The sequence below is a fragment of the Lepisma saccharinum genome, chromosome 9, assembly GCF_977018435.1.
Source record: "Lepisma saccharinum chromosome 9, izLepSacc3.1, whole genome shotgun sequence".
Classification (NCBI taxonomy): domain Eukaryota; kingdom Metazoa; phylum Arthropoda; class Insecta; order Zygentoma; family Lepismatidae; genus Lepisma; species Lepisma saccharinum.
Genome location: NC_139237.1, coordinates 32,028,747 through 32,042,405, shown reverse-complemented (window position 1 = coordinate 32,042,405; position 13,659 = coordinate 32,028,747). Strand labels below are relative to the sequence as shown.

Genomic DNA, 13,659 nt, shown 5'->3' with positions numbered 1-13,659 from the left:
TTAACATATGGTAAGATAATTTTTTACTCGCAAACAATATCTTCGAAATTTAGAGTTATTAACGAACAAGTAGATTTTGTTTCCATGGAGTTGAAAGTGGTTCAAACTAGGGCTTAGCTGATACCAATGCTGAAACTCATACAGATAACCGATGATGATACTTCAAAATTGTAACATTTCAAAGTTTCTCATGAGAATCCTCCAATCACACAATACATTTCTCTCCACAAGTTGTTGCAAAAATGGAAATAATTATGCATGGCACATACTTTTGAGGATGTTTAGACTTTAAAAGAGTGTTGAGTTTTGATTTTAAGCCCACTTTATCCACAGATAGGCTAATTGGGACTGGACCTACAGTTTAAAGTGGAATCCGAACCACTCTGCTATGAGCCTCCACTGTTCCAAAAAGTGTTGCGTGACATTTTTAATTGTGCCAGTATTGGCTCAGCTTTACTTTGTCTCTATCCTCAATACAGACCATCTGATGACAGTTTTGTGTGTGACACAGCCAATTTTTGTCCCAGCTAGAATAGTTTAAAAGATGAAGAATTTGTATAGAATCCATGTACAAGTGCAACTTCAGAAACATATTTCCACTTTATTACATGTTTTGACATGTGAAATGTCTAAATACACAATAAAAGGCAATAAATTTTACTTTCTTTAAAACTTGCACAAGATATTTACTCATATTCTTAACAGTGCTTTATAAGAAATTATGATTTGAGTTTACTTGTAAAAGGTTTCAATAATGTTGTGAATAAGACACCTATTTGGTCATCTGTGTATGACAGGTGAGTTGTTCTCTGAGTTCAATTCTGACAACAGGTTAACTAGTTCCCAGAGTTGAATTATAACTATGTGTATAACTATAATGAGTGTAGAGTCCAAATAGGGAGAGTGCCCATGTTTTAATCAAACTCAAAATAAATTACTGACAATCATCTGGTACAATAATGTCCAAACGTTAAGCATAACTAACATATGAGAAAACATTTCATTAATGAAGTGTCAGAACTGCACAAAACATAGTAAAATATATTGAAAATGATAGCTGGTATACGAAGGCTAGTCAAAAAGAGTGAGAATATATATTTTTTTAATATCACATACTGAATATACAGCAGGGAAACAAATTTGTGTGAGAAGAACATGTCTTGTGGAAACAGCAGATAAAATTGCAAGCACGTATGCACATGCATCTGGCAACACTGCACAGAGAAAACACGAATGGTCAGAACTCGCGTATGGAAAATGGAGTCTGTTCGTGAGGAGCAGTATGCGTCTTTGAAATTTTGCTTCCATCTGCAGAAATCCACCATGGAAGCATATGAAATGTTGCATCAGGCATACGGCGAATATGTCCTTTCACAATCAATCGCATTTCGGTGGTTCAAACAGTTTAAGGAGGGCCGGTCCGGGCACTCCGGCCACTAGAGTAACTGGCAGATGTGTTACACATTTCTCATGGTAGTGCGTTCACCATTCTGCACGATCGCTTGAACATGAGACGTGTATGTGCAAGAAGGTGCAAAGATTGCTAACTCCTGAAGAGAAGCAGGTGAGAGTGGTGGGGTGTCGGAAGCTTCAGCATTTGGTAGCGGAGCATGGCAAGGCATACCTAAATTCCATCATAACTGGTGACTAGAGTTGGCTTCACTACTACGATCACAAAAGCAAACAGGCGAGCACAGTCTGGAAATCACCCAGCTCTCTGACACCAAAGAAAGCTAAAGCTGTTCCGTTGGCGAATAAGGTAATGGTGATTTCCTTCTTCGACTACCGTGGTAAGGTCCACCAACATGAAGTGCCTCCACATACCACGGTTACTGGGCAGTATTACGTGACAGTTGTGAAGACACTGGCTGAACACATCCGTCGAAAACGCACTGAACTGCATCCTTGTTGTTTGGGGCCTACACCAGGATAATGCACACCCTCACGTTTCCAACGTTGTCGCCCAATATCTGACTCGACAAAATATTGAATGTGTCCCGCAACCTCCATACAGCCCAGATCTTGCTCCATGTGACCTTTTTGTTTTGTTCCCTCGTCTGAAATCGGAACTGTGTTCAAGCGTTTTGACTCATCAAAGGCTGTTCTGAAGAAGGCGGAGGCGGTTCTGAAGACGATGCCAAAAGACTGGTTCCAGCACGTCTGCCAGGACTGGCAGACATGTTGAGCCAAGTGTATACAACTCGATGAAAAGACCATATCAACCTGGACCCTGCCTAATGTATTTCGTAAGTAAAAATTTCATTCTCATTCATTCTTTTTTGACTAGCCCTCGTACAATAGAGTAGAATATATGAAAGTAGCAATTGTTTTGTATTTCAAATACACACATGTAAAAAATAACAAAACTTGACAGTCACATCCTCAACAAAGAAAGGAAGCATGTGATTATCCTTAACAATCACACCCACACACACCTCACAATGACCTGGCATGCTCTCTATGAGATGGTTCAAGAGCTCTACGGGCTGCTGGTTCCATTCCTCACATATAGCAGTACAAAGCTCTGGAATTGTTCTTGGAGGCTGGCAGGCTGCAACTCATCTCCCTAATGCATCCCAGGCATGCTCTATCGGTTTCATGTCTGGATGCCTCACTAATCAGTCCATGCGGTGGATTTCTTCACCTTCAAGAAAGTCAACCACCAGGTTGGCTTGATGCACAGTTGCATTATCTTCCATGAGGATGGAGTCTGAACTGACTTTGCCTCTGAAGTGCCACACATGTTGTTGGAGTACCTCGTACCCCTGGCCAGTAACAGTACCTCCAGCAAAGATGTGCAGCTCCTTAAATTCATTGCACATGATGCCTGCCCACACCAGTGTTCCACCACAAGCAAACTGATCCCTTTCCATGAAGTTCCTGGAATTAAATCGTGTTCGAGTTTCTCTCCAGATGAATGCAAATTTAATCTGGACTCATCTGTGAAGAGCATGTTGCTTCTTTCATTCAGGGTCCAATTTCGATGGTGCTGCCTCCACTAAATGAGCGCTTCTGTGTACTGGATCAAGCGTGACACACTACTGGATGCCTGGTATAGGGATCAGCTGTCCTATGTCTCCAGTACACAGTTTGCCAAGATAATCTAACTCCTGAGGTGGCTGCAAGCTGTGAGGCAGTTGTCTTGCAGGCATTGTCTGGTTTCGTCATGTAGGTAAGGCCAGATATCACTCCTGTTGTTGCAGTGTTTCTCATGGATGACCTTGTACTGGCCTACAATGAGCATCTACTGCATCTTGGAACTGTTGCCAAAGCCTGGATGTGACATTTTGTGTCACATTCAGCGCTACTGAGACTTCAATTTGTGTTTCACCTCCTTCCAGGTACCCGATGATTCTTCCCCTTTGTGTCATGTCCATACTGTACAGTGCGCATTTTACCAAGAGATTGTCCTCCGATCACAATAAGAGTTCGACACAGAATGAGGAGCTCTTGGTCCGATACATTGTGTTTTGTTTACCTTTCGATCACAGGCCTATTTGATGCTGAAAATACTCTTGCCAATGCATGTAAGGTGATTTATCCTTGATAAATATTTACGGTGATTGCTCAACTCTCCCGTTCCATTTCTCTAGTTTTATAATTATGCTTAACGTTTTGACACTAGTGTAGTAAATACCCTGATTATGACATCAAGCTAACTCTCATGTGAACTGTTCTGATTGCAGTTTTTTTTTTTTTTTTGTATATCCATAGAACTGGATGGCTACTAGATTCAGTGGTTTGTTTTATGCTCTTATAGGCTAATCAAGAACTTGTGTACAGTCTAAAGTTCAAACCAAACCACTGTGAACCGTACCTCCACCAGGGATCAGACCCAGGAACTCTTGATTGCAAGGCAAGGGAATTACCACCATACCACCAATTTACTCAACATATATTTTCCAACTTGTAATGTAGTCAGGAGTAAATTATTGTTATGGACATTTGAAAGAACACACTAAAGTTCTTACAACTTACACACTATCTTGGAAAACAACTTTGCATTGTGTACTGCCTTTTAATTTTTACTATTACCTTACTTGTCTGCCAAAAAATAATATAAATTTATGAATTTTAGGGTGTGTTTTAATGAATCCATAACAGAGGCTACTTTTGCCTTGGCTGTACAGTATATAGGGCTGAATAAGGGTAAGGGTGTGCACCATTTGTATAATTTAATATATTAGATTTTTGCACTCTTTGTCTATTGTAGGTGTGTGGGAACACATTGAACAACTTCGTGAATTAGTCCAATGCTTGGAAAATAAAGTTCAGAAATCACAGAAAAATGTGGAGAAGATACAAACCATCATATTAACGTGGATCAAGACTCCATTGTTTGAGAGAAAGGATGGGAAAAAGTATAATCTCTTATGTTTAGAAAACAGATCAGAGAGACTGCAGAAAAGGTACAAATTTGAATATTTACATATACTTTTGTTTTGGAACTTAGTTCAGTACACACATACTTATAATTTTTTTAGAATTAAAAAAAATGAATAATATAGTGTGTACTTTAATAACAAGAATATTAATTGACATACGGAAGTATACTGTGGTTCATATGTTGAACCAACTCTAAACAGTTTTTGATGTTTAGTCCACTTTGATATGTATACCTCTGGTTCTGCATACAACATCAAAACAGTATTACACCTCTTTCCATACTGTAGCAGGTGACCTCACAGGCCAGGCAATTGCACTGCCTTTATTGTTCAAATGTGCTAGGAAATTTGGGTGTAATTTTCAAATCATGCAACTCCTGTCACTTGGTGTAGACAAAACAAGTTATTAAAAATCTGAGACAAATCTGTTAAATGTTTGTGCACCAAATGACTCATGATATCCGTTTACATGTCAATTGCAATTCATTTTATTAGGTTGTGAAGTTCTAATGAAACTTTATGAAGTTTATGAAATTTATAAAGAAATATAGTTTCCCCACACATATTTATTATCAGTTAAGAGTTGTTTGCATGAGAATCAAAATTGCACATTGCATAATTTTCAGAATTTTGGAATGTCAATATTTTGTGTACCATCATGAATACTTAGACTTTGGATAAATATTATATAGTAGCATGCAAATTAATCCGAACAAGATACACATTTTGTCATTTAATGCAATTGCTGCAATATACATAACTCTATATATATTTAAAAATACCCTTAGTACTTTATGTGACCTACCTTGTTTGTAATCACATCAATTGACACGTTTAGGCATGGATGACACTAAATTTGCACAAATGTTTTTGATTTCTTCATCATGGTACCACACGTTAACAAGGGCACATGGCATTTTCTCCTTGGTTGAACAATCCACTTTTGACATCCTTCTTTTGCAGATAGACCATAAATTTTCAATTGGATTTACGTCAGGTGAGTTTCCTGGCCAGGAGAGTACTTGTACATTGTTATTATCAAAGAACTCATTGACTTTTCAAGATGTATGACATTTTGCTAGGTCCTGTTGGAAAACACCATCATCATCACAATTATTATGCCAGAAGGGGGACGCCATCTTTGGGGCCCACAACGGTTCTCCATAGTAAAGAAATAAAGCGTTTGGATCGATGTTCATAGCACAGGGCATTATTGATAGAGAATGTGCAGTTATTTTAAAAAATAAAGTGAAACTAAAGCTTAAAACTGCAACGTATTTTAAGATTATTGTATACCTGGAAAAGTATGTATCTTGTTCGGATTAATTTGCACGCTACTGTACCTTTCACATGTCAATACTGATATACAGACCGACCTTGAAACACCAGAAAAGTCAGGAATATCAGCCTGTGAGTGAAACACTTGTGAAATTGTCTGGAAATTTTGAAAGTACATGAAAAATTCTGTACATTAGTAAATAATCATAGTTTTTGCATACTTTGTGTAATTTGGGAATGAAAAGAAATTCCATTTCTTTCATAATTAGTTTCTACATTTTATTTTTTCAATTTATTTTGAATGGTGTTGAATGAGCTTGATTCTCTTGAATAACAAGTACAGTTTAACATTTCAAATAATTTTATTAGAATGGAAAACCTGGGAAAGTCAGGGAATTTGTTTTGCCGCAATGAGTGAGATCTATGATATAACATTTGGCTGATCATTCACTCAAATTTTTACACATGATATGCAAGATTTGTTGTCATGCAAGTTCAAGTTTTTGTTACATGAATACATTCATTTTCTGTAATAATTTTTCCTCTAATATTTAAGGTCTGTAAATACACTTACCCTCAATTGCTGTTTGATTCATTTTAGGTATGCAGAAATTACAGCTGCTGCAGAAGAAATTCATAACCTTCTTGATGAAAACATGACTTTATTTGAAGTTGACAATAAGCATGAAAGTAAAACTTGGATGAACTATGTTGAGTACATAGACAGCATAATCAGCGATGGACTTCTTCGCACTGTTGGATGCAGGTGAGCATTTTGAACATCGCCATAGAGTATTCTCTCATTTACATGTGGAAAACTCAGTTTTGCAGATAATGTTAGAGAATGTAGAGAACATAAGTCATCAGTGTGCATTAATTAAGGAATTGTTGCAGTGTAAAACTGTCATATCTATAAGATTTTCAGCGGAGTCTGTGGAAATCCAAAATTTGAAATGCTGATAAAACAGTTCCATCCCTTGCATATGCGAATGATATGGCCATGCAGGAATGAAGGCTTGATGTAGATAACTGTTTAAGTTACGGAATATGTGAAACTTATTTAAAGTAGGGCTAGGCTGTTAGTAACATCTATGTATTAACCAATACATATATAGATTTATTCGCTGATACCAGTGGTATCAGTATCAGAAAGTATTGATTGGAATTTAATCACTAATATTTTTCCTGAATTAGGGTACCATATTCTGGAAATTATGCAACCAACATCATTGTGAAAATATGAATACTTCAATCACAATTATTACAGATTGCTATGATATAGTTTCAATGGAAAACAAATACTGGTACTTTAAAATTTATAATTATTCTGAACTACTTTGAATTGTTACAATTTTCATGAATTGGTATCAGGGAGTGTTGCTAATATTATAGGCATTAGAATCAGTTTAAAGCAGTATTGGCTCAGCTCTCAGTTACCATTATGATTCATAGAGTATTTGAATGTTGGCGTTTTCTTATATTTATAGAGCAAAATATCTATGCAGTCTTTTACTGCAAGTGAATCAGAATAGATACAGAAGAAAAATAGGTAATGCAATGTAAAAAACTATCTGTTATCCTCAATTGTGCTGGGACATTTTTAAACAATTAAATAGAACTAATTCTTTCCAATTGTTGATGGTACCATAGTGATCATTTTATGCAAAATGAAACTGAAATTCAAATTATATTCGTTGTATAGTCAAGATTATCAGAACTGTAGGAGCACTGCCATTGCAAACAAGCTCCAAAGTTATCATCTGAAATTCCAATGTATGCATTATGAAAATATAATGGAGACTTTTACAAAAACCTGGTAAGAAAAGGATCGATACCTTTACGAAATTCTTCATCCAATTTCGATACCAGATATGTTTACCATTGGTCAATTTTTTCTCATTGTAGTCTCGATTAGCTTATCTGACTGTAAAGTGGACTTAAATTTTTCACTTTTATGAGTACAACTGGAGGGACACTTGGTGTAGATTTTGGATACGATAGACAGAGAGAGAGAAAATAATGTTCTCATGAAGGGCTAGACTGCAAAATCGACCCTTGTGTTTTACCATTTGAAAGTAAAAAAATAACACTGTGCGCGAATAATATGTATTTAACACTTCGAATTGCCACTATGCATTTCACAATTTGAAGTTACATTTCTATGAAATAATAATAAAAAATACTACTACATTACTTGCCATAGCTGGTTTCCTTGAACCTAATCCATGTTGTAACGTGAATATATATGCGAATTTCCACTAGGATTCAACTTTTTTAAAATCATGTTTTCATTCGTATTTTTTCATGTTTTCATTCAAAGGGAGTCTATAGAAAAGGCAGGTACCTGGAGTGGAGGCATGGCCACGGTAGCTGTAGGGGGTGGTAGGTCAATTACCCCAGGGGCAGAGCCCAGAATTGGTGGGGGGGCAATTAATACTACTTTTTTTCCACTTCCAATTATTTCCTCACCTTAAATTTTACATTTCTGGAATCCTTGATTCATACCCTTTCCAATGATGTATCATACATATTTCTATTAAGAAGGGTTGATTCGACATCCTTACCAGAGACATTTTCAACCATTACATTTTTCTATCTCCTGATGATCAGTTTAATTAAGTATATCTCTGCTTTGGATTACTTCATGATCATCAGTGTTGTTTTAAGGAGATAGAAAAATGTAATGATTGAAAATGTCTTTGCGATTTCAAGTTGTGATTTTTTTATTTTTATGACTGCACGTTTGGGAATAATAGATGACTTCACAATGTAAACCAAACATATAACATACAACATATACATAAGCATGATTAAGAAAAGCATTAAAATTTGTCCTAAGCTTACGCAGAGTCAACATGACACAGAGTGAAAGGAGGAGTGGAGAAAGAAATGGAGAAAGGGAATAAAAATGCACAGAGATGCCATAATGTGCATTTTTAATAACTTCCTTCTTCTTTTACACCTTTTAGTAATTAATTTTGTTTTCATAATAATTATTTTAAAGGAATATATTTCACCATACTGTTTTTGGAAATAATGAAAATATTTTAATCTTAATAAAAACATGTGTTTGCATTCAATTTGAAGATCAGATAATATATTTCTTAATGTAATCTCAGTTTTTCTTTTAAAAATTAAATTAGGCAGTAATCAGCCAGTATTTGCTCCTTTTCTTCTTATTTTTTTTTATATATATCTGACACTGAAGTCAGTGATTTTTACCCTTTGACTAGTTTCCAACCTTGAAAATATCATTCAACTGAGGACATTAAATTGAGTACATGTGTTGCTAAAATATTTTAAATGAAAATCATATTTAAGTTTTGTCACACTAAAAGGTAACATTTCTGAAAAAAAAAAGAAAAAAAAAGAGGTACACATATTTGTCAGAAATTTCTTATGGTCAGAATTCTTGCACCTTAAACTAATTCCTGGAAGGCACTATTGTTATGGGGGAACTTGTCATACTGGGAAACAAGCTTTTGTAAATTCCTCTTAAAAGGTTTACTGTATTACATTTTCAGTTCTTCATCATCATCTTCTTCTTCATCATTTCCTTTGAGGAATTGCTTCAAATATAGGAAGAGCGTAAGTCACTCTGTGTCATTCCAGATTGCAAGGTTCTCCAGTTTTCATTCAAATGCCATGGTAGATTGTACATGCCTATATCAAGGGTCTATAAAATATTGTCACCTAGTGTGACAAGTGCCTTAACAATGGTTAGAGATGTATATTTTGGTGTAAGGATTCTAATCATAATACATTTTAAATAACTATGTGTGTCTGCTGTTGTTTTAACCGTTTGCCTTACAAATTAATATCTAAAATTCGGTCCCAAAATTTGGAATTTTTAAAATCCTGTTTCTTTGTTCTATATTGTATGTTCTCTACTGAGAATACATATTTTACCTGAAATATAGCTAAGATAAAATATCTGTATACATAAAACTTATATTTTATTATAATGAGTTAACTCGGGCTACATACATATGCATGAAAAACGTTAATTTTCATAAACATAATGTAAAAAAAACTTATTTTTACAAAACGTTTATAAGACTTCAGTTCACTCACTTATAAACATTATGTATATGAATATATGTGTATGTAATGAACAAATTTTATTATCCAAAGTATACTCAGGCTCAGAGGCGCCGATTGGGTTCCAATACTGGGAAGGGGGGGGGGTTACTTCCCTTTGAAGATAAGGCTTACCATAGTTCGGAAGCAAAAGTGGCAACATCCCCCTAATTGCCGTCACTGGTCGGGCTAATGAAGGATATACATTTTGATCATCATAATAATTGTAAACATAATATATTACCTTCAAATGGTGTATATATGTTTTTAAAATATTATAATTAGCATTTCTGATTTTGAAACTATTAGATATTAAATAGGCACAGGATGGTGAATTCTGAAGCATGGAGTTACACATAAGGGGACATTGCAATCTGGGCAATAGTAATGTGATTCACCATCAATCTTCTTGCTTCTTCTACATATTCCAAGCATCAAGCTGAGCAAAGTGCTGCTACCAAGTGGACATTTACTGTACTTTGTGGCAGAGAGCCTCTCACGAGTTTGTACGGGATAAAGAAAATTGAAAGGGAAAAAGTAGTTTGGCCCAATTATACTTGGGATAATAAGGCATGCGGTTAATAGAATTTATTTTCTGAATAGTCTGATAAATGATTCAGGGATATTTCACACCAAAAATGACATGTGATATGTTGTCAGTCACCCAACTGACATGTCACTTTAGAAGAAAAATTAAGAACTAAATACAATCTTTCACACTGGAGTGGAAAGACAGTTGTTAATTTATTTGAACTTCTTTTTGACTGTTGCCAAACATATTTAATGTAACAGACGAGCACAGATGATTGAATCAATTTTCATTATTTTTGCAAATTACAATATTCGCAAATCCACTTCGCCACCACACCGTTCTTTCCATAGAAAATAGTAAACAATACCAACAGAAGAGTTTTTGAAGCTTTCGGTGTTGCCACAACCATTCAGACTTCCCGTAGTTTGAAGATTGGTAACATTTGAACCCTTTCCCTGCTGACACAATTCAGGAATATATGGCGTTGTTTCTCCTTTGGAAATGGTGCCTTTCTTCAAAATATGCATGTCATGAGTGGTTTCTTTTCAAGCTCTTCAACTAAGAAATAAAAACCCAACTCGCACACACACCCACACATACACACACACACACAAAGAGAGAGAGACAAATGTGTGTACAGATATTCACATACCTGAAAAACAGTAACTTTTATCCTTGCAAAGCATTTGTAAAAATTGTGACTGCGTCCAATGAGTATTACCAACTACTTTTGGCAGATGTCTCTATAGATATGTTAAATGTCTTATAATAGACCCAACTCTCTGATACGTCTATCTTCATGTAAAATATCATACATATGTCAGCAATCACAATCATGCATTTCTATTGTGCTTTGAAACTTTAGAGAATATATTTTAAAATATAAAAATTATAACCTGCTTGGTTGATCTGCTACAACGCTGACAATATACAGTATACTGAACACTTGATCTTGCAGTCTGTAGCATGTGAGTACATCAGTAGACCTCGCTACTGGTATCCGACTGTTATTTCATACACTGCACATTGGGTTTTCCTCTACATAAAGTAGCCTCTCATTGGACGGTTCAAGGTTGCCTGTTTCCAAATTCAAACAGTGCTACAATTGTCCATTCCCTGGCCGGGGTGAAGAGTCACATGTTTTGTCAACATGCCACAAGAGGGTGTGGATGGTCAGTTTCCCACACCCTGCTTGAAGGCAGGGAGAGAAGACTTTTGATTTGACAAACCTTGGGATGGCCCCACATCAGAAAATGATGAACGTTGAAGGTAATAGGGAATAAATAATGATGAATTAAGCCTTGCTGTACTGGAGTGCACACACATGCGAAACAGGATAGCTCAGAGGGCAATGTAAGTCTGTGAAACTGTTATCCTAACAGCCACATGTCAAGAATACAGCTCTCAAGATTATGATGAAAAAGTACAATGACTTTACAGACCCCCTTCAATATGATGTGATCATGTTTCTTATCAAATGCATTTTATTTTAAACATTAAGTTTTTAAAAGTCTAGTAAATTAATTCACATGAAAATCATTTTTCTCTTTCAATTTTCTTTCCAGCATAGGCTACCTTGCAGAGAACATGATTCCTACCCCAGGTGTTGCACCACTGTTCGAAGCTCAGTTGGAACTCCTTGAGCCTGATGTAGTTTTTGTCCCATCTTTAGAATTTGATGAACCTGATGGCTTTTTCAACCTTGTGGAAGGACTTATAAATGATGTTTTGGGAATGAGCAGTCTTATTGGACGTGTTGCAGCTCATAAAGGAACACCTCACTACCAAGTAAGTACTGCATTAGTTTTCGTGGATGTGAATTAAATTTCTGTATGAAAATTATCGGCCCATTACAAAGACTCAAAATATATTTACTCTCAAATTACTTCTTTTCTTTCAAAAATAAGTTTATTTAAATCTTTATTTTCAGTAGTCCTTCATTAGAAAATATAAATATTTATAGAATTCAACAAACATCATATCTATCCACATTCATGTGGTTGATGTTAGTGGCTTACTAGTTTTTTACTAATTAGTAAAACTTAATTCTTTTTCTTTCAATAAATGAATTCATTAATTTATAAGTTAAAATATAATTATATTTTTATATCTGAATTACTGCAAAAATATGAAAATTATATATATTGGAATAAGAATCATTAGAAGTTTAATTTAGATCTACGAAAAATAACAAATGAGTTCAAATTTCCAGAACACACCTGAACAATTTTCAATAATTGATAGATTTTCTAGATTTTAGTAACTAGTGATAAAATATCCAAGTTAAAATAAAATTAATTTAGTTGAAACACTATCAGTAATATTATAGATCAATTGTTGAATTAAATATAAAATTAACAATATTTATCAATATGTATGTGTGTAATGTAGTATGTAGTGTAGTGTACGTAAATCATGAGAAATAGCCTGGTAGATGTGCATACATTATGATGAGGTTATTCTAAGCTGTGCACTTTAAAAAATAAATTAATCCATGTGAACTACTGTAATGGTTGACAGGGAATGAACTAATATTAAGATTAAAAGAAAGTTTGAATGTTGTAGGTATATACCATCCATCCATCCATCCTTTCCATCAAAACATACAAACATTACATCCATTCATCCAACAATACATACATACATTACATCCATCCATGTATTCATATGTCTGTACATTATTACATCCATCCATCCATCAGTCAATCAATACATACATTACATCAATCCATACATGCATCAATACATAGATTCATTCAACCATCCATCCATGCATGCATGTATTTATCAATCCTTCCATATAGATTCATTCATCTTTCAATCCGCCCATACATTCTTTCATCCGTCCATAATTCATTCATCTTTACATACATACATAGAATCATACATTCATTTATTCATACATACTAATCGAGGGGTCCCGGGTTCGATACCTGGTGGAGGCAGATACCAGTTCAGGTCCCACTTTAAACTGTAGGTCCAGTTCCGATTAGCCTTACTGTGCATCAAGTAGACTTAAAATACCAACTCATTTATCCATATATGCATTTATTCATCCACCCCTACATTCATACATATATTCATTCATCCATACATTCACCCACCCATCCCTCCAACCTTTCATCTATATATAGCTCAATACATACAAACAAACATGCATGCATCCATTCATCAATCCATCCATCCATACATCCATCCATCCATCCATCCATGAAAACCTACATACATTACATTTATATCCATATATACATACATGCACACACATACATACATAATGGATCCCACTTTAAACTGTAGGTCCAGTCCCGATTAGCCTTACTGTGCAAAAAGTGGACTTAAAACAACAACTCAAACCAAACCAAACATACATACATAAATAAATTA

At 35.1% G+C, this 13,659-nt stretch overlaps 1 protein-coding gene across 2 annotated transcripts in view; it reads left to right on the top strand.

The window, feature by feature from the left end:
• The window catches only part of Dhc93AB (Dynein heavy chain at 93AB), a 584,738-nt gene that overhangs the window by 135,487 nt on the left and 435,592 nt on the right, over positions 1 to 13,659 (top strand). The window contains exons 16-18 of one of the 2 annotated variants that reach the window (XM_083127975.1): positions 4,214 to 4,409; positions 6,265 to 6,429; positions 11,841 to 12,063. In XM_083127975.1, the coding sequence (XP_082984101.1) occupies positions 4,214 to 4,409; positions 6,265 to 6,429; positions 11,841 to 12,063 (584 nt within the window). Of the gene's footprint in view, positions 1 to 4,213; positions 4,410 to 6,264; positions 6,430 to 11,840; positions 12,064 to 13,659 lie in introns of those variants that run through there. The other variant, XM_083127974.1, reaches the window with a different exon arrangement.